At 40.5% G+C, this 26,336-nt stretch overlaps 1 protein-coding gene across 2 annotated transcripts; it reads left to right on the forward strand.

Annotated features, from left to right (window-relative positions):
- Positions 1-1,548: 1,548 nt before the first annotated feature.
- LOC127468726 (cytochrome P450 2J4-like) lies at positions 1,549-14,072 on the forward strand. 2 transcript variants are annotated; one of them, XM_051782209.1, is made up of 9 exons: positions 1,549-1,823; positions 2,754-2,916; positions 3,861-4,010; positions 5,788-5,948; positions 7,904-8,080; positions 9,506-9,647; positions 11,558-11,745; positions 12,430-12,571; positions 13,236-14,072. In XM_051782209.1, the coding sequence occupies exons 1-9, from the start codon at positions 1,653-1,655 to the stop codon at positions 13,412-13,414; spliced, it is 1,473 nt and encodes a 490-aa protein (XP_051638169.1). In that variant the 5' UTR covers positions 1,549-1,652; the 3' UTR covers positions 13,415-14,072. The 2 variants fall into 2 exon arrangements, with proteins under 2 accessions (XP_051638169.1, XP_051638170.1); XM_051782210.1 differs by lacking the exon at positions 12,430-12,571 and having other exon boundaries at positions 13,236-13,396.
- The last annotated feature ends 12,264 nt before the right edge of the window (positions 14,073-26,336 follow it).

The following is a 26,336-nucleotide window of genomic DNA, read 5'->3' on the forward strand; positions in this document are numbered from 1 at the left end:
ATATCTAAAAGGACAGGGAGTGTACCACATTGATTCTAAATAAAAAATTCTGATAAATTAGTAAATTTGAAGTAGATTTTGTAAGATTACACTGGATACAGAGCAGGTAAAACTTACCAGAATTTCTTTTCAAAAAGACTATTTTTTCCCTGTTGGGGGAGAGAGATAAATTAGAAATGATTGCCTTGAAAAACAAGTTTTTCAATATACACAAACAAAGGTTTTGAGGAAACCTAGAAACATCCCTTTCTTGGTTAATACACATTAATCAGTTATGCATTAGTGGTAACGAGGTGCCATGGTTGGAAGATAATTGAATTGGAGGTCTGTAAACTGCAGACTGGCAGACTCCTTTCTGGATAAGGGTCTTCAATGTCCCAGAGCCAAAAATCCTGGAAATAGTTTCTGTCCCAAAGACAGGGCACTTGCAAGAAGCAAGCTGGTGCACAAGTCATTATGGCAGGTTTTTCAGAATATCAGTCAAAACACATTTCTTTTGCAAGTGTTTTGCTTTCAGGAGATGGGCATTTTTGACAGGGAGGCACCGATCCATTAACATTTCAATCTAGATCTGTAAAGGGACTGTAATGGTCACTGCTATGTGGTGCCTAGACTCCTTGTGTGGTTTTCATGGTCTGATTTCAGGCATGTGAACTCCCCTGGTGCTGGGTTTATGGGTCCTGTGTGTGTTGAGGTGTGGCAAAGAGTCTTAGCTACAGTCTCTGTTTGTTCTCAAGTTACACGTGTCATGACTGGTTCTTGTTGGGGCCCTTCTGTTGTAGCTCAAGATCCCTAGTAGGTTTTTCCCATGTTTGTTTTTTTTTTTAAATCTGTTTCATACCAGATGTATTTTCTATATGATTATTTGTTATTTGTCTCATAAACTTTCTGATGAGTTCTCAAAATATCCTTTAGGGTATCCATCTTATGTCAAGACTGAAAGGGGAACTTCAGAAGCAGACAAAACCCTCAGTGAGGGTTTTGCAATACCTATTGCAAATATGTTAGGAAAAAGAAAGTGATGTCATACATTAAACCAGTTATGTTTTCAATTATATTCAAAAGCATAACAAATTTTGCTTTTTGTATTAAGCAATAGATAGTTGTCTATGTATCTTAAGATAAATGTGGGCTTTTAACTTCTGTCGGTCTTGCCATTACTAGATAGAACATGTATATGGAATATATATAAAACAATTTAAAAAGTCCAAGATTTAATGTCCACTTACATTTACACACTTAATTTGTACGTATGACTATTGCTTTTCTAAAAGCATTCATGGAGTGTTTGTAGGAGCACATACCATCCAAAATTGTTTCAGAAAAATTAGGTGGAGAATTTACATTGCCTGGAAAGTCTTTGCCCTAGTCTTTTAAGACACTGTTCCTACAAATCCTGTGATCCGTATTTGATAAGTATAATCTGGATGAGAAGAGGGAGAAGGTGTGCATCTATTAAATATGCTTAAGCATGAGAATGTAGTAAGTGGGACAAAAAGGGAGTGGTTGATAACAAAGAGGGAGGGTTAGAGGCGGGGAAGAGTTATTATATGAAATTTAAGCTCTTATGAAAAAACTGGTTGAGCAACCAGCCTTAATAGCTTCAATAGACTATTTTGAATAAAGACAAGCTGGTAAAAGCAGACAGTAAAATGTTGACAATAAGTCAAGTTCTTATAGCTGTGGCTGTATTTCTTCTAATTACACAGTTTTTAAAGTTGCAGCAAGTACGGAGATGGTTTCCTCCTGGACCAATTCCTCTCCCAATTTTTGGGACCTTGATACAGCTGAACTTCCAGTTTAATCGTGATCTCCTCATGAAGGTACTTTTTTCAGATATTCCTAATTGTTTAAAAGTCTTTGTCATTTCTTATGTTTGCTATGTGAAAACATCCTCTCCTGAAACTACGTTGCTGGCACAGTGTCCCTGTTAACTGGTCACTGTGATATCATACCCGGTTTGGTTCAGAACTGCTGGTTTGGTTGCCAAAATAAGAAAAAGTTATTGTGGTGTAAAGTAGTTTGCCAAGTTAAGAAAACTGGTATTGGAATTTCTGAATATGTGAAGATCATTTTGATGCTTAAACTGATCCCCTTTTAATACTGAGATGGACAAATTCATGTGAAATTTGATATAATTTAGGATTAAATAGTTAAGGAAGAAAATAGTATCAAAAAAATTGCATTTATGGCCTGGATTTTTATCTTTCTGAGCACTGGCACTCTCTAGCTTGAGCAGTAAATAGAACTTAAGTGCACTTTGTGTGTATGTGCTCACTTATACTGAAAATGGGTGGGATTGAAAATGGGTGGGAGGAAAGAAGAAAATAACTGGTACAGTCTCTACAAGCTATTTACTCCTCTGGCATTTCTGTGTTCTTTTGTGCTACTTTACTTGTACAAATGATAGAAACCCTCTTGAAATAAATTAATGAATTAATGAAAATACCCTTTTTCACATGAATCTTTGAGAACTGAACCTTGGCTTATATACAGTAATAAAAGATACATTTTGTTTCTTGACATAGACCTGTGGCTCTGAAAAGTGGGAATACTCAGTTGTTTCCAACAGTGAATGCTGAAGAAGATATATATGCTTTCTCACAGATAATTATAATCTTGTGGGAAAGATGGAGAACATCACTCCACTTTAGGGCTGGTCTTGTAATCAGTGCAAAAACAGGTTCATCCTCTGTTTGTTTGCAATATGTGGGATTTTATCTGTGCTTTCCTGGCTTCTCTCCCATCTCTAGCTGGCAAAAATTCATGGCAACATATTTACCTTATGGTTTGGATGGGCCCCAGTGGTTGTGCTGAATGGATTTCAAGCAGTGAAGGATGGTATGACCACGCACCCTGAAGATGTTTCTGGGAGGCTGGTGTCTCCTTTCTTCAGAGCAATGGCCAAAGGAAAAGGTGAGAATTTCTTTCCCTAAACACTGCACAGAAGCATCATCTTTATAAATTGCAGCTCTTTTGTAGCTTGTAACCACTTTCAGAGGTACCACAATAAGCAGGGTTTGTCTGCAAGGAATGACTGCCAGGTGAACTGCAAGGTAGGGAGGGGTGAAATAGCTTTTGGACAGTAGCAGGAGGAAAATACAAGCAAAAGAAAAAAGATTCATAATGTCTTGTATGAAGTACTCACTGGAGCAGATTCAGAGGTGATGCGATGAGGCAGCGGTAAGTTGTGCCACAGAGAAGTGGAAAAAAAGCGGGAAACAGCCCACTTCCTTGTCCTGGACTTGCTGCCTCCCACTATTACATTTCCAATTAAAGAGTGAGATTGATAGTGGGATCTTCTTCCCGTTCCCTTCCTTCCTTTTGTGAACGTTTTCTTACTCCCACAGTAACACCCAGAGGCTCAGTGCACTTCTATTTCAACCTTGCTGTAGGTTTCATACCACCAACCACACTGGGAATTCCCAAAGCCTGTCACAAAGCCTAAGCACTGAACTTTCCTGCCCTGTGGACAGGAACTTTCATCCCTGCCTGTGAACAGTCAGAGTTCTTTCCCCCTTTCCCTTCACAAGAACCATTAACCTGATTCAGGTGAGCTTCAGGCACAGCAGAGTGTGAGACGAGCACTACAAAGAGCATCTTGAGAAGCAGCTGTCAGACTTCCAGAGAAAGCTGGTTGTCTTGGATCAAGCTTAATCCTGCCAGTCATCTTATTATCCAGCTGAGTTTGTCCTTTTCAGCCCTGTTAACTTACTTACATGCCAGAGTTCTTTGTGCCTTTGTGTTCTTAGGCAATGCAATAGTTTAATTATATTCCGTGGCCTAGTATATCCTGTAATGTAGTCCTTGTCTATAATTAATATTAGCATGATAAAGATATCTTCCTTTAATGTATGTAGGGATTATGTTGGCAACTGGTCACACCTGGAAGCAGCAGAGAAGGTTTGCACTCAGGACTCTACGCAACCTTGGCCTGGGGAAAAGAGGTCTGGAGCACCGAGTTCAAGAGGAAGCCCACTACCTGGTAGACTTCTTTGCAAGTATGAAAGGTATCTCTGCAATAAATATCAATACATTTCTACCATTAGTCTGATGTCCTTAGCATATGAACTTCTCTGAAATTAAGGGCTACTTTTGTTCCACAAGAGAATGTGCACAGTCTTTCAGTGTCTTTGTGGAACGGACTGAAAATGCAAAGACCCCAGTCCTGTGTTTTCAAGGAGACTATTATTGTTCAAAGTTATTTACAAAACAACTACAGCTGGGAAGAAAAACTGGAGCTTATTTATTATTTATATCATAGAACACCCTAAGGGGAAAGGGATCTCTGAAGATGGACTAGTCTAATCCCTTCACAAAGAAGGGTCAATCTGAGCAGGTTTCTTAGGGCTGAGTTGTAAATATCTTAAAGAATGGAGACTTCATTACCTCTCTGGATAACCAGTTCTGCTGTTCAATCAGTTCTACAGTAAAAAGGTTCTTATGTTTATGCAGAATTTAATGTATTTTTGCCTATTGCCTCACTTGATACCACTGAGAAAAATCTGGCCCCATGTTCTTTATTCCCCTCCACCAGGTATTTCTACATATTTAGATACCTCCCTAAGCCTTCTCTTCTCCAAACTAAACAGTCTCTCTCAGCCTCTCTTATGTCAGATGCTTCAAACCCTTAATTGGCCCTTTGCTCAACCTGTTGTAGTATGTTGACGTCTCTCATACTGGGGAGCCCAAAACTGGACCCAGCCCTCCAAATGGGTCTCACCAGTGCTGGTCAGAGGGGAAGGACCCCTCCCTTGGCCTGCCAGCAATTCATTTCCTAATGCAGCCCAGGATGATGTTGGCCTTTGCCTCAAGGGCACGTTGCTGGCTCAAATATGGTGCTGGTGCATAAACTTATGGAGGCACTGTCAATGCTGATTAATTAAGTCTTGTCTGTAATGCTGTTACACTCCATGTAACAGTGACTAGAATCTTGTCTTCAATTCAAGATTCTACCCTTCTCAACCCAGTTAGGATCATGTGAGTTGGATTTCCCAATACTGATCATTGCGCAAAGGCACAGGAAATCAGGACATGCTATGGCTAGCATTATGTCAGTTAAAAGTAATTAAACCTAGCCCAATCCTATGGTTTAAGAACTAGGAGAGATTGAAATGTGGCCATATATGTAGGAGAAAAAAAGCACAAAACAGTAAGTTGCTAATCAGAATCATGCCTTGAGTGTTTGACAGTTGCATTGATGCATACATAAATAAACTTGTTTATAGAAATTTATTCCAGAGTCACAAAATAGGGATTTGAATTAGATTTTCAAATAATTGCTTTAAAACTAATTATTGTATCACTGCCAAAATTGACTGAAAGGAGTTTACAACATTTTATTTTACTGGAGATTGTTCATCTCTAGCAAGGTCAGACAAAACATAGTGGCTTATATGTCCTTGCTGGATAAGGCTGTCTCCCTTCTTGCAGTTCTCCCTTCAGGTTCCCTTCATCCACAGTGTTCTCAGTCACTCCCATGCTTAAGACATATTTTGAATTTGCCGGGCAGCAAATTTGCATTGAGTGTTTTTTCCTTATCTCTAAATTTGCTCTATCATATTACAAAATATTTTACATATCTGGCATTTCTTTAGGGTGCCACACATTCCTGGGATTATGGGATTGCACCATGGTCATGAAGAATCAGTTTGATATTATAATTTTGTATGAAGATTGCTGCTTCTCCATGAAATGCAATGCTCTCTTCTTTGGGTAACCTATAACATTCTCTGATTTCACTAAAGCAGGAGACATTAACAGTGACATTTATTATTACGATTGCAGGGAAAGCTCTGGATCCTTCTTTCTCTCTCGTTCATTCTGTCTCAAATGTAATTTGTGCTGTCGTGTTTGGACATCGTTTCGCCAGAGAGGATGAGACTTTTCATGAACTGATTAGAGCCACAGAGGAACTGTTCAAATTTGGGGGCAGCTTTATTCATCATGTAAGTGAACAATCTGTTGTATTTCTCTAAATAAGATGGAGAGTGAGAAATGCAGATTCAAGAGGTGGCTGTTGGGCAGAAGTTTTCAAATGGGTGAGTGATGTCCTGTGCAGTTTTACTGGGCAGTGCGCTCTGTCAAAATGTGATGGTAATGCTCCACATACCAGCCTCAGGCATTTGTGTTCATTGTCCTATGTTTGAGCACTCTGGTAGCCTGCTCCTAACTCTTTGCAGCGAGGCATAGACCCATGGACTGCTCCTGGGTCATGGTTTTTCAGCCTCTAGGCACCAGACTCCTGTCTTGGACAATATGATTCTTAAATGTTAAAAGTCAGGTCTAAAGGTGTGATTCACATGCTAAGTTTAGACACTGTTTTGTAGAGTCAACAGAGAGAAGAATGATTCAAACACCGAAGTGTTTTGCCTGTGGCTACTTATCACCATTTCCTCTTTAAAACTTGGACTTGAAGACTTCCCAGAGAAATTCTACTCCTTCAGCCTGAGTGAGGAGTAGCTCCAGACAAAGGCAGCAGATGACAGGAAATGCTAAGCCAACAAATATAACTCTAAGCTTGGCTTGGGAGTCAAGGACTCATCTGACACTAGAGGCCTCCTTTTCACAGAAGTGCATTCAAAGTTTTCTGGGAGTTCTGGTTCTGTCCCACTGCCAAAGTTGTCCCATACATCTTATGCAGTAAATTCTTAATGTAAAACACAAAGGAATCCCTGTAATACAAATATTTCCCTCCACATCCCACAGAGCATTCTTGTCACTGGGTTATGGTCAGGCTCCCTTTTGCTTAGCCTAACTCTGCTCCTGTAAGTTGTGTGTAGTGGTGGCGAGACCTGCTTTTAGGACAGAGAACATACCTCCTTTTCTTGTCTCCTTCCTACCCTGGCTTTGCTTAGTCCAGTGAATAAGATACTTTTCGAGGAAACAAGAACAGCTATTCAAATTGTTCTGGAGCAATGGCCACAATCTTCCCATTTCCCAGATGCAAAGAGTACTCAGTATTGTGTAAAAAATGGTATTGCTGCATCCACATCCCAATTTCTTGACTGGATCCCATGTTGTCAGGCACTAAGCAGGAGAACACTGTGGATTGGGCTTCTCCAGAAATGGAGGAGGAGATTTGGCAGGACCAGTAGCCAGGAAGGTGGATTGGAGAAAGCACACTGCAGATACAAGAACAATGTATACAAATTATCCAAGCATAAATATAGGCTGAAAATCAGAACGAACTTTCTAGCTATCAGAATAGGTAGAAAGCAGCTATTTCTTAGGCTAGATTTTCTCCAATGGTAAGAGAGAAGGAAAAAATTAATCTGGTTGTGTCAGCTAATGCCTTCTTCCTTTCTAGAGGAGAGCACTCAAATTTGTCAGGTAGCTGTTCCTTAGATTTTCTGGATTTCAGATATTTGAAATTTTATTGAGGACCCTTGAGAGGCCAATTGGTAGAGAGTGCTTTGGGGGTTACCCAGCCTGTATAGCAGCTGCCGGCAGCCAGCCCTTGCTTTGGGTTTATCAACTCCTTTTGCACATCCTGGTGAGGACAATTGGCAAGTTTTGCTTTTCCGTTCCCGGTATTCTCCACTGGAGGGCAGGATGTCACTTTTAAAATGCCTGAATGCAGTTCATAGTAATTGAAGATGTGACTTGAATAACTGAATAGACGAACACAGTACTATAACTAGGGTTATAGTAATTCTAATTTAGCTTGTGATTGAGCTGAAAGCCTGTGGAACTCTGAATCTTACCATCAAAACAGCTAGAAACTAAATAGTGTACTGTTTCACAACTTGAAGGCATAAACACAGTCTTTGACAGGATATTTTACTAATGAGGTCCAAACCCCACGTTGATATGAACATGACCCTCTCTCTGCAGCAGGCCTTTCTAGTGCATTTTCTGGTGATAGAAACTTTGCAGTGTCTCTTGTGTGTCACTCCCACAGCTGTATGAAATCTTCCCCTGGTTGATGTGTCGTCTCCCTGGGCCCCATAAGAAGGCCTTGGCTTGCTATGATGTCCTGAGCTCCTTTACACGGAGAGAGATCAGAATGCACACGGAGCGTGGGATACCAGATGAACTGCAGGATTTCATTGACTTTTACCTGGATCACATTGAAAAAGTAAGTTTTTTCTGTCAGGCTACAGGCACTCATCCTGCATCTCCTGTCACAGCAGAAAGGGAGCTGCTGTCCTGGGTACTGCCTGCCTTGTGTACACCCTGAGCAGGTCTGCTGCTGTGCTCAGTCACTACAGATGTGCAGCCAGGGGAGAAATCCCTCCCATCTATTGTCTGTTAGCTATTTCTGTCAGCCTGCTCTTCAGTCTTGTAGCTTGTGTCTTATGAATATTAATAGTGCTCGATTTTTTATTATTCTGGGGAACAAAAGCAACGATCTTGTGGACTCCAAGCATACTGCAACTGTGAAATTGTCATTATCATCCAAGCTAGTACTTCTACCAAAGAGTCAAATCAGATCTCCTTGCTATGATCATTTTTTTCTATATAATAACCAATAGCATCAGTTTGTATTTCTAACTGGTAATTCTCTATTAATTACTACATCAGCTGCTATATTTTTATGGTCAGGGTGGATGTCTGCCCAACTGGCTTCTAGTTCCTGGGATCCCCTTGTTTATTTTTTTTTTTATACTGGCACATTCACACATCTGGCTTTCCAAAGCATTTAACAGCTTCTAAAGCATTTCACTGCTGTTCTAAGATTTATGAGTCTTGAAAATCAGTGGACCAGAAATTTTTTCAGTGAGCTCTTCTGGGATCTGTTGGATGGAAATCATCCAAGTTTGTTTATTAAAAAAATTGAACTGTCTGTAATAGATGCACAGGAGCAATAAAAAAAGATTAGATGATATTACAGCAGGGAAAAACATCCTTTCCACTTTTCAATTGCTCCATTGGCAAGAGAAAGGTTCAAGACCTCTGAGCATAACCTCCCTAAATTTAGACAATGAATTCCCCCAAACAATAATGATGTTCTTTTATAGTTTCAGTGTATACGTACACGTCCTCACACTTCTAATTGAAAACTGTAAAACCCCAGAGCAGCTGTATGTGAGTCATTGTGCCTTTGTAGTGAAGAAGAAACCTGAATACCACAGGTTAAGAACTTTACACAGTGCAGTGTTCGTTACCTTGTCACTGCATTGCTTGCTAGAAAAAATAAGTGGTGGACTGTGACTTGAGGCATGAAGAACAACATGCTGGTATACATCTTTAGAGGAAGATTTATTTATGAAACCTTCTAAACAAACCACTATTTGTACATTTAAGCCAATAATCCCTTTCTGCAAAGAACATGTAATTTAGCTTCATGATTAAATGGGCAGTAAAGATGGCTTGTCTCTGTGAAATGTTAGCTTTTTGTATTGATAGTCATCCTTGCTGTCTAACATTCCTTATCAGTCTCTGTATTGTCCTATATGCAGAACACACTGCAGCTTGGGACCAGTTATAAAAACACATTTAACCCTATTTGGATTTTTCTAACTTTCTTGTATAAGCCTCTATTTTTTCTTATCATTTGCAGTCCAAAGATGAACCCAGGTCTACATACAATGAAGACAACATGGTTTATTCTATAAATGACCTTTTCCTGGGTGGATCAGAGACAACAAGCACTACTTTGAACTGGGCTCTGCTCTATATGGTGGCATATCCAGACATCCAAGGTGAGTAATAAGCACATCACGAATATCTTTCATGCAATAGAGCAGCCAAGTCATAACATCTTCATGGATCAGAGATTATTCCTAGATACTGATATATGCCTAGTGGTACATGTACCTTTTTGTACTGGTAGATCTCTGCTAGGCAGCATCAGGAGATGCAGGGAATCTGTACAAAAGCTCTTAGAGCAGCCACAAGAATAAGGCAGTTCCCACAGTTAACCACTTGGGAATTATGCACCTGTATAGGAGACTGTGGCTGATTGAGGTGTAGGGGTCTGTGGGGAAATGAAGACTATGGTAGAGATAAGAGGACTGGAGTCACTTTTTGGGAAGCCAGTAGTTTGCACATGTGTTCCTTAAAGGAACAGTGGCCACTGCTGCAGCCATTGGTGAGGGGTGCTCATGGTGCTTCAGGAAATTGGGTTGGGTTCTGTCTTAGTCGTAAACACGACTGAATGGCTGAAAATAATTAACCTGAAACTAATGTGTGATAAAGGAGTGTCACTGTTTGGAAACGTACTTCAATTGTGCTTTGTATTGCTGAGTATCAGTAAGAGGGACTACGGGGGGTCCTGCCCCTCTTGGTGCTCTGTACATCGCAGAAGAAATACAGGTAATTGCCTAAAGGTCAATTGCCAGCCTTGACTTTACTTTTGCCCATCAGTTCATTTCTGATTCCAAGGTACCAGGGTGTCTATCTAACCTGTGATTAAATTAACTCTGTGATGTGTTTGAGTTTCTTATAACAGAACTTATTCCAGTCAGGAGAGGAAACTGATGGCTCATCTATTACATATATTTGTATTTAAGAAGCTTGGTTTTAAGTCTAGTTTTTAAATAACCATCAATCACTGAATGAAAAGGAAAGGAAGAAGGATGTCTTATGCTGGGTAACAGAAATCTCATTGTTACATCACAGAACATGTGCCAATACGCAGAGGAGAACAGGATTTTAAATGGAGGAAAGACATGAAGAAAAAATTGCTCATCTTGTAGCTGTCAGACAAGAAAGTCTGCTTAATCTCATGTTATCACGTTTTGTTATCACCTGTGTAATTAAGGTTATGAAAGCACTGACTCACCTGTGTAATTTTATTTAGTTAAATATAATACCTTGCACATATGTGGGAAAGCAGGGTGGGTGCAGAGTGATCCTTCCTGGGCTTCTTTTTGAACCCATTCATACTGTTGCACGTATTGAGACCCAATGACGATGTTGTGCAGTTCCACTCTGTAACATATGGAAAATTTTGGCCTTTTGTCTCACCACTAAATCAGGCTCTCCTTGTTCTCTCAACAGAGATGTGTGTATATATTACACAGTGACTGATTACTTCAAACTACACTGGATGCTGAAGTAGTCATGCTTGCTTATGCAAGATAGTTCTTCATAGAAGGAAGTTTACTTAAAAATCTTTCTGGATGTACATTTTAAATTCTATAAGGTGCTTAAATCTCAGGTGTGAGAGCCTACCTAGCACAGCTGTGTGAAGGACTGCTGGCAGTCACAGAGCAGGCTTGATGTGATGCAGAATGGACTTCCCTACATCTTACTGCTTCTTCAACCAGCCTGGAAAAAAGATAGGATCATTTATTAAAAATCTAAGGTGTTTTTTTTAGGTGATGTGTCCTGCCTCTCTTGAAGTTTATAAAACGAAGTTTTGTTTTTGTTAATGCTCCCAAGACTCCTGTGCAATAAGTGATTTAAAACATGCTATTTTTGATCAAAAAGCAGGTGCCAAGGAGTAGACACATTTCTTTCTTGGTATTTGGACATTGTTCTAATTGGCATTGTTTCACTTAGCAGACATTCTACATAAGAACCATTTCCTTTTAACAGAATGTTAAATAGAATTAGTGAAAATACTTGATATGTTTTTCCACCTGAAACATTGAATATTTCTCCACAGAAAAAGTTCAGAAGGAGTTGGATGCTGTTCTAGGTCCTTCCAAGTTAATCTGCTATGAGGATCGGAGAGAACTGCCCTACACAAACGCTGTGGTTCATGAGATCCAACGCTTCAGCAACATTATCTCAGTTGGCATGCCCAGGGTGTGTGTGAGGAACACAACATTGCTTGGCTTTCCCCTCAAAAAGGTACAGACGCAGTTTCTAAGTTGCTACACACCTTTATTGCATCAGTAGAACAAGGTGTGGATTAAAATCTGTTTGTGCCAGGAGCTTCTCCTCAGTAGCAGGGGGACTGGATACCTCTGGGTCCCATTGAATGGGAACAAAGACAAGAACTCATCTGTCAGGCTGAGCGATGCAGCTCTTGGGGAGAGGGTTATCAGTAGTGAGAGATGCCCCTGGATGGAAAAGGATATTTTAGCGAAGTGTTTCTACAAACCAATGAAGACAAAATATTTGTGATTGATACTGAAGGAAACTATGGTGGGTTTGTGCTGATAAGGCATTGGAAAGATTTCTGAATGAATTTTTGTGTGCAGAAAGCCTGTAAAAGATCTGGGGAAAAGCGTGACAATTTGCAACTAGCTTTTGTCAGAGACTAAATCACAGAAACTCCTAACACTGGAAGAGAAAACGGATTTAGTACAAATAAAGTTGTTAGTTCCTATTGACGTGGCCACTTCCACTGTCTGGCTCGGACCAACATTCTGAAGCAAAAATATTTTGAATTCCTCACGGTCCTTACTGGGGAACTGAGTCTATCAGCACAAAACACTGAACTCCGAGAGGGAACGAACACTGGTCTCACCAGCTGGCTCTGGCTGCTGGGTAAGGACTCACAGCCAGAACTGAGTGTTTTTCTCCTTTCAGGGCACCATAGTTCTTCCAAATATTGCTTCATCTTTGTATGACCCAGAGCAGTGGGAAACACCTCGACAGTTCAACCCTGGTCACTTCTTAGATAAGGATGGAAACTTTGTGAGCCAAGAAGCCTTTTTACCATTCTCAATAGGTAAATGGACTGACAGCACAAGCATTAACAGTTTGGATTGGGAGTGTAGAATGAAGATGTCTATTAAAAACCTATTGGTTTTCTATTTTAAACCTTTTTGTGGAAAACAATGCTTAAATCAACATGATTACTTTCAGTAACTTTTGTTCTACTGAACAAATAATAACATGGAAAAACAGAGGTGCCCTGACAAATGTATATATCTAACTCACCTTATTTTTAGAAGGAAATTCTCTGCTAATGATCATGTCTATTGATTTGGGGCATACATTTCACACCAGACATACATTTTGGAAAGTACTTGCAAGCAGCCCTCCTGATTCTTTATGCATACAACACTGGAGCATGACATCTCTCAGGAAAAGTAGGTCCTTATTCTTCATTTATATGATGGAATGAATTCCTTTCAAGTTGTCAGTCAAATTAAGATGAGATTTTTGAGGTAATTGAGGGATACTTGAAGCAGAAGGGCCACACTGTTATCTGTAGCTGCAGGTAAGACTGGTCAAAGGAAGAATTACAATAAACTTTGTGTCATTGATTGCATTAAGTCCTAAAGAAATTCTCAGTTAGGCAAAAATACCCTAGCTTTGTGTGAGAATGAATACAATTGCTGTTGAGGTCGGGGTAATTTACTCACTGTCCTCCCCTCTTCCCTCTGCAGGGCACCGTGTGTGTTTGGGGGAGCACCTAGCGAGGACCGAGCTCTTTATTTTCTTTGCCAACCTGCTGCGGGCTTTCACCTTCCAGCTCCCCGAGGGAGTGACAGAGATCAACACAGAGCCCATTTTTGGGGGTACCCTGCAGCCCCACCCATACAGGGTTTGTGCCATTCCACGCTAGGCTGGACATGTGCAATGTCCATGAAACATCTTTGTTGCCTTTGTGAATGTATGTCTTGAGACCACACAACGCTTTTTGTCTTGGATTTGAATTTCTACTCCAAAAGCCACCTCTTGTCTACAGCAGAAAATTTTGTTCAGATCCTCTTACCTGCTCTTGAATGTGATCCTTTTATTTTGTAAAAGTTAATTTGATCTGTAAGGCATCATCATTCTCAGCCATAAAGGAATCTTGCAGTTGCTGTCTGGCCTGGCAGATATAACTCTGGTACACTGGTGAAAAAATGACAAAATTGACCAGCAGACTTCAAAATTAATTCATTATCTCTGAGTTATCCTGTTTCAAAAAGCAAGGAAGTTTGGGAAAACAAACCTGGAAGATTCTGCCTCTTGATGTTACTGTCATCAACTGTAACATTTCAGTCAACTTTTTGTTGATGGTCACTAATAAAAGATGCAGGAAAATATGTGTTAAGGCATCTTTAAACCTGGCAGAGGATAATTGAGTCCCGCAGAGAAAAGTTGCAGGCTGAAACTTGGTGGAGAGTGAAGCTACAGAGAGAGGATTTATTTTAGGGCACATACTTTTAACATTTTAAAATTCTTGTTAGTTTTGGAAAGTCTTTTCTAACAGAGCAACTCTTTACACCCATGCATGAATCCTATTAGGATCAGCACTAGCATGTTGATACAGCAGGTGCAAGGAGCTCCCCCAAGGGGCAATTTGGGCAAAGAGCCTCCTGTAGAAAGAGTCGATGGTAAGTTGAAAAATATTCATGGAAAACACCAGAGAGACTTTTAAAACGCCTCAGCAGTTCAGCAGTATTCTTGAAGCCACAAAGGTTTGCCATATACACAAAATGCCTGTCAAATGCAATGGAAGAGTCTATAGTAGCCAAAAAGGAAAAAATTGTTTCCTGTGGTGAATATTTATATTGTCTGGAAAAGACTTGCAAAGTGTGAGTGAACTTGTACTTCATTAATATTCCTATTTCTGTGAGAGAGGACAGGACAGCTCAAGATGATCATCTATTAAATCAGTTATCAGTGGATGTTGTCCTCTGCATGATTGAGATTAGTTTTGGCAGTTCACCATGAATCACAAATTTAGACCAGTCCCATTATTTCTAATTCAATAGCTGATGGAACACAGCATCAAAATAGTAACCACTTGATATTTAGCTGTTATTAAATTAAATGGCAGGATAGCAGTAGTGAAATATGGAAGATCACATCCTGACATTTTCTTTGACAGAAAACTATGCCCTGTTAAAAACTGATGTCCAAGCCTGTGTGGATTTGCATGTGTGCATGGGTAGATAAGGCAAAGCAGAAACTGCTGTGATCTGGGCATGTTGGAGCTGTCACTGCTTCTTAAAAATGAAGCTGAAAACATCAGTAGCATTACAAGCACTAACATCACTGCTGTGTGATGCTGTAACTCCTGACAGCCCCATGGTTCCCCAGACATCCTTCCAAAAGGGAAGATCATAAATTGGCCTGGACAGAAGTGTGCCCAGGATGGCCCATACACAGCCAGAGCAGGATGAGTTCCCTGAACCCATGAGAATGGCACAACCCAAAACAAGGAGCATAAATCCCACTGGTCCGGGTGTCTGAGAGGAGATATGTAGGGCACTTCAGAGGGTAACTGGACATCGTACACAGGCAGTTTATTCACACGTGGGTGTGCTAATGCCTGCTGTGACAGGAACTGCTCATTGGTGATTTTTAGTCCACTGTGCACAGATGTCCAGGAGATGATTGCCCGGCACACGAGACGTGACAGCAGGACGTCAGCGGGAGGCTCCCAGCAACAAGATGGGAGAGCTGTGCTTTTCAGGGCCTTTACATTTCTGTTCTTGCCTGACCTATTTTAAAAGTGAGTCACTTTAGCTCATCTTCTCATAAAGCCTGGTCTTTTTGAGCTTTTAAAAGCCTTTTAAAGCACAGCTGACGTTGCCACAGAAGGCCAATGAAGCTGAGAGCAGCTCTGAGAGAAGCCCAGCTGCCACTCATGAGGTCTGTGATAATGCTCTCAGCCTCTGCTGTGTGGTGTCTCCTCCAATCAGGCTGATCTGTGTCACTCCAGGGCTGCTGATCTTTAAGGGCTGTCTTGGAGACCACCCCTAATATCCTTGATTTCTCTCTTCTTTTCTTTATTGCTTCTGTGTTATTTCTCGTGTCTTCCTCAGGCTCCATTTTCTGACATGGCACCATGCAACTGTTCGACCACAGAGCAGAAGATCTGGCTATAAAGGTAAATACAGAAAATGTAGAGAGGCAAAGTTGAAGATTTTGGGTTCATGTAGCTCTTGGAGAGGCTCAGAGCCTATGAATTTGTGATGTTCATCTGACACCCTTTTCACTGAAAGTTTATACACAAAGCAAATGTAAGTAGTAAAGAAAAAAATTCTGTATTTCAAGGAGTATAATGAGAAAAAAGGAAACTGATGGTTTCTTAAAACTGCAGTAAATCAGGAAGGCTCTCTGGCAGATGGGCAATTTAATGCCTTTTTCGACTTTGGTTGTCAATGAAAATGGCAACAGTGATCCAAAGACCAATACATTCAACACCACTGATGTTCATGGAAGATTTCTGTCTAGATTAGGAAAAATAGGTTAGAAAATAGCTAGATGAACATGATGTTTTCAAATTGGTTGGGCTGATTCATCCCAGGGCACTTAGGGGAACACTATCAACCTCAGAGCTATTGGCAGTTATCTATGAGAACCTGTGGAGGAGGGGAAAAGGTCAAACATTTCCTTGTCTTCAGATGGTAAGAGAAGCTGTGGTGTTATAAATCAGTCAGCCTAATTGCACTTCTCAGAATATCCTGGAAAATAATCAAATTGTAAGCATTGGGAGGAAACCAGAAAGAGTCAGTGCTCCCCCAGTAATGTCAAAGTTACTTAGTTTTGTTTGAGGACATAGTTAGAGGTCTGTTCTCAGGAGAGAAGCTGTTAATATAATTGACTCCTGTTTAATGTGGCTTTGACAGTATCTCGGGAACCCTATGGAAATGTGGGGTGTCTGAAGCTTTGTAAAACTTCATGGAAAGCTCAGGAAATGCATAAGAATGTCAAACTGGAAAGATACACAGAATGGGATTTTGTCCTGCATCTATTCAGTAGTTAATCAAGAACCTTCATAGTTAGTGAAAACACCAGACTTGGGTAAGGTCTTATTTCTTGATGCCATCAGATCCCAAACTGATGCCTGCAGCAAGGTGAGAAACAGGTATTCCTAAACTCATCACAGTTCACTGAAACTTACAAGCAGGACCGTTTTTTTTTGATTTATTACCTTTGTGAAAATGTGAAGGCTGTCATAACATGGATACTTCTTCTTAGCAGTTTTAATGTCAGATAGCTGGGGAGGTGAGGGTGACCCTATTCCAGGGTCTCTTATTATTCCCTCCTTCCTTCCTTCCTGGAGTCACAGTTTTCTCTGGGGAGTTTCTCTGGGATATTTTTCTTGATCATTATGGTTCTCACGCAGTAGAAAAATACATTTTAGTTTTACAGTGACTCAAAATGCCTCTAAAAGCTGTAGAATTCAAACTGAAGTTTGTCGTCCTGAGCTAAACCATTTTCTTTAGATTTTCTGGAATAAAAGATACAGTGGGGAAACAAGAAAGTTCTCATTAAGAATTTCTGAAAGAGGTTATTTGAAACTATATTTGTCCATTGAGATAATTGACCTAAAAAATCCCAATGAACTGGATTAATTTGAAGTAATGTTTCAGATGTCTTTGGCATATCTTTTGCTTAGTGAAAAGCTTATGAACTTGTCCTAATATCTGCAAAGAAATCTCAGCTGGTGGTATTTTTAGCTAACACTCCAGAAACTATTTATTTGCTGTCCTGCAGTGTGAGATTCTAATGTTAAAGGAATAACAATAACAAAATTGCAGCTCTTTCCCTGAACAGTTTATGAGATACAGCAGATGAGACAAGAGACGAGCTAATAATGTGAATATATTCTGGGGTCAGCTGGTGATATGATGATATTCTACAAGGACTGCATTTTAAGGAGCATTACAGAGAAAATGAGAAAAAAAATGGAGTGTTTTGTATGATTTTCTTTTTGAAATAACTTTTTTGAACACTATTTAAGTGTTTATTTCGGTAGTGCAGTCACGTGAGCATAGGCTCTGTCTTGTAAATTCAGCTTGGACTGACAGCTGCAAGCTATAGATGACTAGTTTCTCTATCAGACAGCCAGCTTCCCTTAACCTACTTGTGGGTAGTTTCAGGCAAGGACAAATATCTCAGCCACTACTCACTCCTAATATTGAGGGTATCAGTAGCTTCAGCACTCACGGACATAAACGAGCATCCTAGTGAAATGCAACCATTATGGGATCTGCAGGGAGAGGTACACGGGTTTTCAGACTTGCCACTCTCTGACACTCTCATTGACCTGAGTCCTGGCAGAACTGGGCACAGCTCTGCAAGAGCCCACAGTTCAGAGATGTAGTCTTGATGCGTGTGTTGGGTCTGATGCTGCAGCTGAGGGAAGCTGTCTGTGCTTAAGCAGAACATCAAGAGCCGCTAGGAACAGTGCTGGCTAATTCTGCATAGATCAGTCATGGATTCTACAGCACAAAATTATCCCGTGTTAATATTTCAGCAGCTCACCCTCCGAGGCACCAGGCAGAGGGCAGCAAAGGCCTTTAAAGGGCTGTGCTGTCACACAGGGCTGGGCTGTACTCTGAAACAAACCTCTGTCACCAGGGTACGCTGGAGTTCATCACACCTTCATTTGCCGACAGCATGAGACTGGTTGAAGATGAAATTCAAATGCTACAATACAATGTCCTCAATATATTTCTTGGACCTTTTGGTAAACACCATGTCTGCACGGTTTCTTGATTACAAGGTACATGGATGTTACTCACTGTGACCATGTTCTTCTGCCCTCTGATCAAGATGAAAGGTTTCTCATTTTCTCTGTACTTACAGTCTCTCCCACATCAGGGAATGCAGTGCACTGAGGAAGCTCCCAAATAAATGACTGCGTCTTGCATTAACTTCCATTTTATCTAGGTGAGATGGTGGCATTTGACAAGGACCAGATGTTGGAAAAACAAAGTAATTATACAATTTGAAATGTGGGAATCACATCCATGAGGCTTAGAAGCAGAACATTTATTCCATTTGTCTCTCTCCTTTCCTTTCTGTTAAGTACTGCCAAGATAAAAGAGAAAACTTTGCTATAATTAAAAAAAACCCGAAACAACCAACCCCAAAACAACACCAAAATCCTCCCAAAAAACAAAACCCAAAACAAAACAGGAAATCTTGAATAGAATAATTCTGGCTATTTTTCATCAATCTTAGTTTATTGTTGGCTTTTATCCAGATTTGCAGGTGAGCTCCTGCAGTAGGGGAGACATTTAGGATTAAAATTGCCTTTTATCTTTATGATGTGTTTGACTGGATGCTTAACACAGCATCCAGAGCTGACCAAAGTGATTCTCCTTGAACAGTGCTGTTCTCTGATCAAAGGAAGCCCTGCACTTCATCAATCTGAGTAGTACAAAATGTCTCAACAGATCAGCCTGAAGCATTTAATGAAAAAAGATAGAGGACTTACCTTTCCATCGTCCCCTTTCCAAAAGTTCTGCGGAGCACTGACTCCTTTAGTGGGTTACACTACAGTGCAGATGTTGGGAAGATGATTTTCATGTAAGTTTAGGACACAAGGAGTGTAATCTATTGTTATTGTTCAAACTTTTCTCATGTATCTCTGTCTGCAGCAACCTGTGTCACTCCCCATTGACACCTGTTTGATTGCACATTATGTGCATGTAGTGGCCTTTTTAGGCTTTATGAAATTCTGTATTTAAGTCAGTTCATGGTCATGTTAGTCTCTTTGTAGACTTGCATTATGAGGCATGCTAAAATGTCATAGCTGTTTGATCTCAGGCTGTGTAAGTTACAGGACCCCCACAGGCAGGATGGACATCACTAATGGCAGAGGTTGCTCTCAATTTCTCTCCATCATTATCACCCAGTGGGCATATTCAGACTTATCCCATCACCAAAATTTGCACAGAAACAAATCCTGCATGACTAATGTATCCATATAATTTCCTGTCGCAGCTCCATTGTATTGTCTGAACGCTGTACAAAAGAGAAAAACTTCACAGCTCCAGGAACCCTGATTTTCCTAACAGGGAAACAGTCCTCGTGGCCTCTATGCCAACTTTGACAAATAGTCTTGACAAATAGTCTGGAGTCTTTCAGCAGGTTTAGCATATGTTTGCATTTGTGTATCAAAATATTAAAATAAGATAAAATTAAATATTTGTATTCAAAGCACAACTACATTGGCTGCACGCTGTGAGTACATCATGCTTCTCCAGGCCTGAGTTTTACTGTCCGAAGACAGACATCCATTCAGTGAAGGGATATTTGGAAATGGGCTGCACCTGCAGGGTGGGGACTCCGACTTGCCCAGCAGTGCACAGGCATTCAGGGTGAGAAGCCAGCTCTCAGAAGTGGTTTTCTGCTGACCTAGTCAGAAGGGTTTTCTCCTATTTTCTATCTTTTCATGACAGCATCAGAATTCAGCATCAGAGAGGTGAAACCTGAGACAACAGACCTGAATTTGTTCACAGAGCAGAGGCTGTCAGGCACAGCCCTGTTGATAATATGTCAGGTAATTAAAGACTTCATGCACGCTAAAGTCTGAAGTGAAATTTACCATGGAAAAAACAAACTGTGTTCTTGGATATTGCTGTCCACCTTTCACCGAACTTGAAATTCAAGCTGACGTGGAATCATTCGGTTAGTTTGAAATTAAAATATACACATCCCTACATGTGGAACTAGTATTGTTTTCTTTAATACAATTATAGTGGACATACAGTAAGGGGGACATAAAACTTTGCTACATTGCTGAGCTCACAAGTATTCATTTCTTCCTCTTTCAGCGTTATGATCCACCATTTCTATGCTCTTGTTTAATCACCATTTGAAGTGATTAATACCAAGTTTTTGAAAGCTTGGGTTAAAAAAACAAAACATGTTTTTGAAAAAAGGACAAAAGGCTTTCCAATTCTTTTAAGACTTCAGAGCATTGTTTTGAACAGTTCATTCTGTTTATGAAAAGCAGTTTCATTATTGTTTCCAACTGTAGATTTTCCTGAATCTAAGGCAATTTTTTCAAAATCCAGTGTTTGCACTATCCATCTGTGATTCTAGTTCTCCTTTTGTCATGCAGTTCTCTCTTTTGCATCCACAAACTGAACACCTCAAGGATTTCTGGGGGTAAAACATGAATTCATTAAAAGCAGTTGCAAATGCATCATCCAATTGCGACCACATTGCTAAGAAGATTTTGTCATAAAGCAAACAAGGCATATTTGAGGAGCAATGTCTGCTGTGCTGGAGAAACTTGCTTGTGACAGAATTAATGACATTCTCTGCAGTCTGGAACACTATTAAAATGAGTGAAGAAATGATGAGCACTAAAAGAAGGGTACATGTGATATATGTATTTAATAGGGTAAAATCTGTAGGAAGGAATTGCAGGAAGGAAAAAAATTGGCCTTCACATTGCTGCAGACATTTACTTTTATTTTTTAAAATACAGACAAGTGGAGAAAACCAGCTGTGAAATGTGGACAAACACCATTCTCCAGCCTTGCTTTGTGTCTGCTAATTTTACAGTTTCTGGAATCATAATATGTGTGTATGCAAATAAAAGCTCTCATGCTGTTTTGTCTTCTGGTTTCTGAAGGAACAAAGTGGTCAGTGTGATCTTCTCATGCAAGTGGACAGGAAATACCAAATGCAATAGCATAAGAAATTATCCTACTGTTTTTCTAAATATTTAGTAAGAGAGAGGGACACATTTTCCTTATACATGTGAGGCTTGTAGGTCATTGAAGAGATCTCATGCTCCCTATTTATTCCTGAATTTTTTTTCTAACTTGTGTATTCTGGGAGCTGATCCAGCTCAAACTAGTTGTAAATCCGCAGGATATCTTCCCTTTGGAGAGGTCCCAGTGGGTGAAGTTTGAGCTAAGAGAAGATGCCTGGCTACCCATCCCAAACGTGCTGCCACGTGAGCTGTGCCTGTTTCTAGAAAGTCACAGCATATGAAAAGGGTGGGATCACTTTAACATTGAAACTGCCCGGAAAAAACTCGACTGTGCTTTGATGTGCTTGTCCCTCTTATTTCCAGCACTGCTGTGTAAACGCTAACAGTCTCTTGGGGCAGTGGAGAGCTACTTACTGTATGTGGCCGTTCTGACAGGAAAGAGTAGTGTGGAAAGCAAGAAAAATGACGGTGAGGGCAAATACCTGATGGGAATGGATAAGATCTGAGGAGTGAATTTGAAGACTTCATAGAGGTTTTGAGGAGAGGTAACTATCTTTCAAGGACATATCCTGAGAATCTCTGCAAGCTGAGTGGATTTTCCAGTTGGAGGAATGGTTTAGAAGACATTCTGAAGAAAAATCTTTCCTGAAGCAAATAAGACTGGAAGAGGTTATTTTTCCTGCTCCCATACTTTTCTCTAATTATAGACTTATAGATTTGTTTCAGTTGGAAAAGACCTCTAAGAGGTCCAGCTGTTACCCCAGCACTGCCAAGTCCACCACTAAACCGTGTGCCAAGTGCTACATCTACACGTTTTTTAAATACTTCCAGAGGTGGTGACTCCACCACTTCCACGGGCAGCCTGTGCCAGGGCTTGGAAACCTTTTTAGCGAAGAAATTTTTCCTAACGTCCAATTTAAACCTGCCCTTGGACAACTTGAGGCTATTTGCTCTTGTCCTGTCACTTGTTACTCGGGAGAAGAGACCAACTCCCTCCTGGCTACAACTTCCTTTCAGGCAGTTGGAGAGAGCAATGAGGCGCTCCCTGAGCCTCCTTTTCTCCAGGCTAAACACTCCTCCTCATCAGACTTGCGCCTCAATGTCTGTCTTGACAATTGTACAATAGTTCTGCAGTGTCTGAGGGTGCTTCTTTTCTCCTCCGTCCCCAGGCCCAGAACTGTGACCTTGTGCTGTCCCACGCATGTTTGACATCCCCACTCTCTTCCATAAATCCTCACTCCAGCTGTCATATGTAACTGGAGGCTGCAGAGAGGATGACAGAGACGATATGTAAAAGTGATGGATGTTTAGGAGGACACAGGTTGTTTTCTGTGGTAGAGGATGTCTTTCCTGGTTTATATGAGGTCTCTCTTAGCAGTATAAGTGCAAGCAATAAAATTTCTTGCAGCACAATGTCTATAGGAGGAATAACAGTTTTGACTTCAAGTGGTATTTCTCAATCCATTTTAACTCAATACCAATGGAATACTTTTGAGGAAAAAGAACTTTTCTGGACATTGCTACTGTATTGCACAAGCAGTAATATCATAATTGGAACAATACAAAAATTAGGTCGCTTCTTTCATATTTTTTCTTGCTTAATTTCAGGGATGTGTCCATGTACTGCAGTCATTTCATGTGCAATCGATTGAGAAACTTGTGTCTAAAGGACTGCATTGTCATTGCCGTACCAGCTGCTGATCTCTAGATACTGTATAACCAATTAATATGCAATCGCTGCCACCCACCTTGCCCTTTGATCCACAAGCAACTGTCAAATACTGAAAGCTGCTGAGTGTGCTTGCCATCTTTCTTGAAAGTCACACTAGCAGAGTTGCTATAGGTGCTGGGAGTTATTTCCTGGAGGCAGACGCTGGATGGTAAAGCCATAGCAGCTGGATGGTAAAGCCACAGCAGCATTGTCCGAGTGCTTCTTCCATAGGCATTGGTTAGTCGTGTCCCTCCCTCCCTCCCTCCCTCCCTCAGGGAACTGGTAGAAAAGCAACAAATAACCATCACAGAGGCAGATGCTGAGAGAGGGCAGATTAACAGGGCCTGTTGGGGCAAAGTCCTGGCTGTAAGATCAATTGTGAAGGGAATTTCTCGCCACCCACGGTGTGTAACTCTAAATTCCCCTGTTCCCTTCATATTAGCACTATTGCAGTGCAAGTTCTCATCATTCATCTCTCCTTGGAAGCAAGAAGAAAAAGCTTCTCTGGACAGGGAAGAAAGGCATGAGTCAGACTTCTGGCCCCTGCACTTGATGCATGGCTAATTGTCACTTTGCCACTTGTAACAAAATAGATGTCTTCTGTCAGAAGCTTAATGCAATTAATGAAATACTTAAAAGGGCTGCTGTCCCTGCCCCAATGCCGGAGATTTAGGAGTGTGTGATGGAGGGTTACTAAGACTCTGTGCTACTGCTAAATTTCCCCCCCCCTTAAGATATGGAAAATCGAATACAGAAATGTTCCCTAAATCTTTCTCTGAAGTATTTTTGGAGGTTTATTTAGGTTGCTAAGTCAACCTCTGAAACCTTAATTGTTATTGAAAACAGGTCTTCTTGAGAAAAAGCCTGTGAGAAATGATGGTGTAATTGAAGACTGAACTTCCAGACACAATTTCAGTTTTGGTCGGAGAATATGTTACCTTCTCTGGGTTATGAGCCATCCTGACCCTTTGTTATGCCCGCATGGCTGCTTCTATCTTGGTCTTTCCTTGGTTTCTGCCTCCTGTTGCTCAATGCTTTGCCACACCTTAATTAAAGACTTTGAAGGGTTGAAAATACCTGGCTGCAAAGGATTACAATGGGAAGTGTGAGGTGGAGGGAGGTAATGCAGCTGGTACAGCTCCACTTATACCAATCTGGGATAATATATTGCTACACGTTGAGTGTAGTAATTAGAATACATTATTGAGTTGTGCTGATTCTGCCTTTCATGTTTGGCATTTAAATTCCTACCATGTAAATTTAGGGGTATTAATACTTGTCTGATTAGAAAGTCTGCTCCGTTACACATTTTAATTATAAAAAATCCTGTAGTGCTGTGTAATTTCTTGCCTTCTTATGTAGGAATAGATATCTTTGCCTTGACAGACCTAAAATGTGTTTAATAATGATAAAGCACCCTGAGATACTTGCTGAAGCTGGAACTAAAGAAGGGAAAACATTGCTTATTTTTAGTACTGTATAAAGTATGTTAGAGTTCTAGGTCAGTGCTTGTATCTTGATGTTTTTAAACACTGGTTTCACAGAATACACATTGTTTAAGCTCCCGGTTATGATAATTTTGATCCTATGAATTGTTTGAAGACAAAGAAAGGGTGGGGGTCATATTGGTCTTTCAGTCTTTATCTATTACCTTGTTTGTTCACTGTTGTACATTACTGCAACCTTCTCAGCCTTTCTTTGTCCCCAAGGCTTCTCCTATTTTAAAAGCTGCTTCTCATTTTGCAACCACTGGTACATACACCTGCATCCCTTTAAAACTGTGTTTATTCTCCATGTGCTTATTCCCTCTGAGCTTTCTCTTGCGGATGACTTTTCTGGAATTGTGGGTTTCTCAATGCTTTGTTGTTTGGGTCTTAGGGCAATGTTCCTGTCGATGTTCTCCTGGGCACATAATGGCCAAGCTTACAATCTGCAGCCAACCCAGTGAAGAACATGGCAAGAGTGAAAACCTCATCTGCAGTGTTCCCTGCTGAGTAAGCTGGATCTAGCTATCCTAAGAAAACCAAGATCTATTTCAAATATCTTCTCATTTTTTGTGCAGAAAAGATGTAACTATGTTGAATCAGTCCCTGGAGCTGGTGCTTTCAGTTGACAATGACTGTCTCCTCACTATGTCTATTCTGAACACAAAATCAGATTGACCAGGTCATTTCAGACTGCTCGGACTCGAGTGGAAGGGTAACACCATCCTCAGAGCCATGCTCTGTATTTGGGGCTATTTTGAGGTCAATATCTTTAACCTGGAAGATGCCCATGGTTCTGTCTCAGAGTTTGTCTGTCCCTGGTGTGTCTGGACATGCTTATGGTCTCTTGGTCAGGCACACCAAGGTACACATCCTCCAAATCCTCTTTTACTCCTTCACTCAACAAGATCGACTACGGCCCTCATGAAGCCTTGGCCAGTTTGTAGATGAGGCAGGTTTGATGCCAAGACTTCTGCACTTCTCGGTGCAGCGCTCCAGGAGATTGTATCTAACTCTCTGTCTTCTGACTTTCCTTGGGACAAACTACTTCATGGTGTGTGGCTTTACCACTCACTGCACTGCAGCTGATGCAATGGTTGCCACCTCTGTCAGTGATCTGCCTTCCTGAGTTTCACTGTTCTCTCAGTCATGAAATTTGCAAGCTTTGTAAACAATATTTTTAGATTTTCTTAAATTAATGGTTTAAAGTAATCAAAAAACCATTATCAGTAATGTAATTTCAATGCTATTGCTTTATCAACCAGGTTTGCAATATTTTCAAATTGCAAAAAAACCCAACCAAGTAACTTTCATTTGTTTTGTGACAGAGATTGTTTTCTCTATTCTGATATTTTAAGAGTGTATAATGAATACATTTCAGCACAAAATGCTTTCTTTGGGCATTCTTGGGATGAAAAAACATGAGCAATCAGCTAATGGTGTTGCTCTAATTTTGTCTCTAACATTTCCTTTATCCCATGTACAGCAACACCCTAGAGCTTTTTAATATGTGAGTTTTGCTAATTAATGTAAACTTTGAAGCGTTTTTGTTTTGGTGTCTAAATATCTATTTTTCCTTGTTCTATTGGCTTTTCCCTATTCCTATGTCAATAAAAATAATTTTTACCTGTGGTCAGTACAAGTTTTCAGTGTTTTCTCAGACATTCACTCTTTAATTGCAACTCTCCTGGATTTTAACTTCAGTGTATTTTTTGTGACAAACTGTTATGACATACATATTCGGGTGCTTAATTTCTGTCAAACTTTATGGGAGTGTCTTATTGAGCTTGTTTATTTAGCTTAACTTGAAAGTGCTCTGCCAGCACTGCCTTGGCATTGTGTTTTTCCCTGGCAGTCATTAGTAATGCTGTGAAGAAACTACTGACAAGAG

This window comes from Manacus candei, unplaced genomic scaffold, assembly GCF_025592945.1.
Source record: "Manacus candei isolate 608988 ecotype Guabito, Panama unplaced genomic scaffold, ASM2559294v1 h1tg000015l, whole genome shotgun sequence".
NCBI classification, from domain to species: domain Eukaryota; kingdom Metazoa; phylum Chordata; class Aves; order Passeriformes; family Pipridae; genus Manacus; species Manacus candei.

Bases quoted from the DNA above. Each gene is read 5' to 3' on its own strand.
- LOC127468726 (XM_051782209.1), top strand. From the start codon at position 1,653: ATGTTGACAATAAGTCAAGTTCTTATAGCTGTGGCTGTATTTCTTCTA. The intron at 1,824-2,753 runs GTACTTTTTTCA...TCCCATCTCTAG, and splicing joins ATCGTGATCTCCTCATGAAG to CTGGCAAAAATTCATGGCAA. The intron at 11,746-12,429 runs GTACAGACGCAG...TTCTCCTTTCAG, and splicing joins TTGGCTTTCCCCTCAAAAAG to GGCACCATAGTTCTTCCAAA.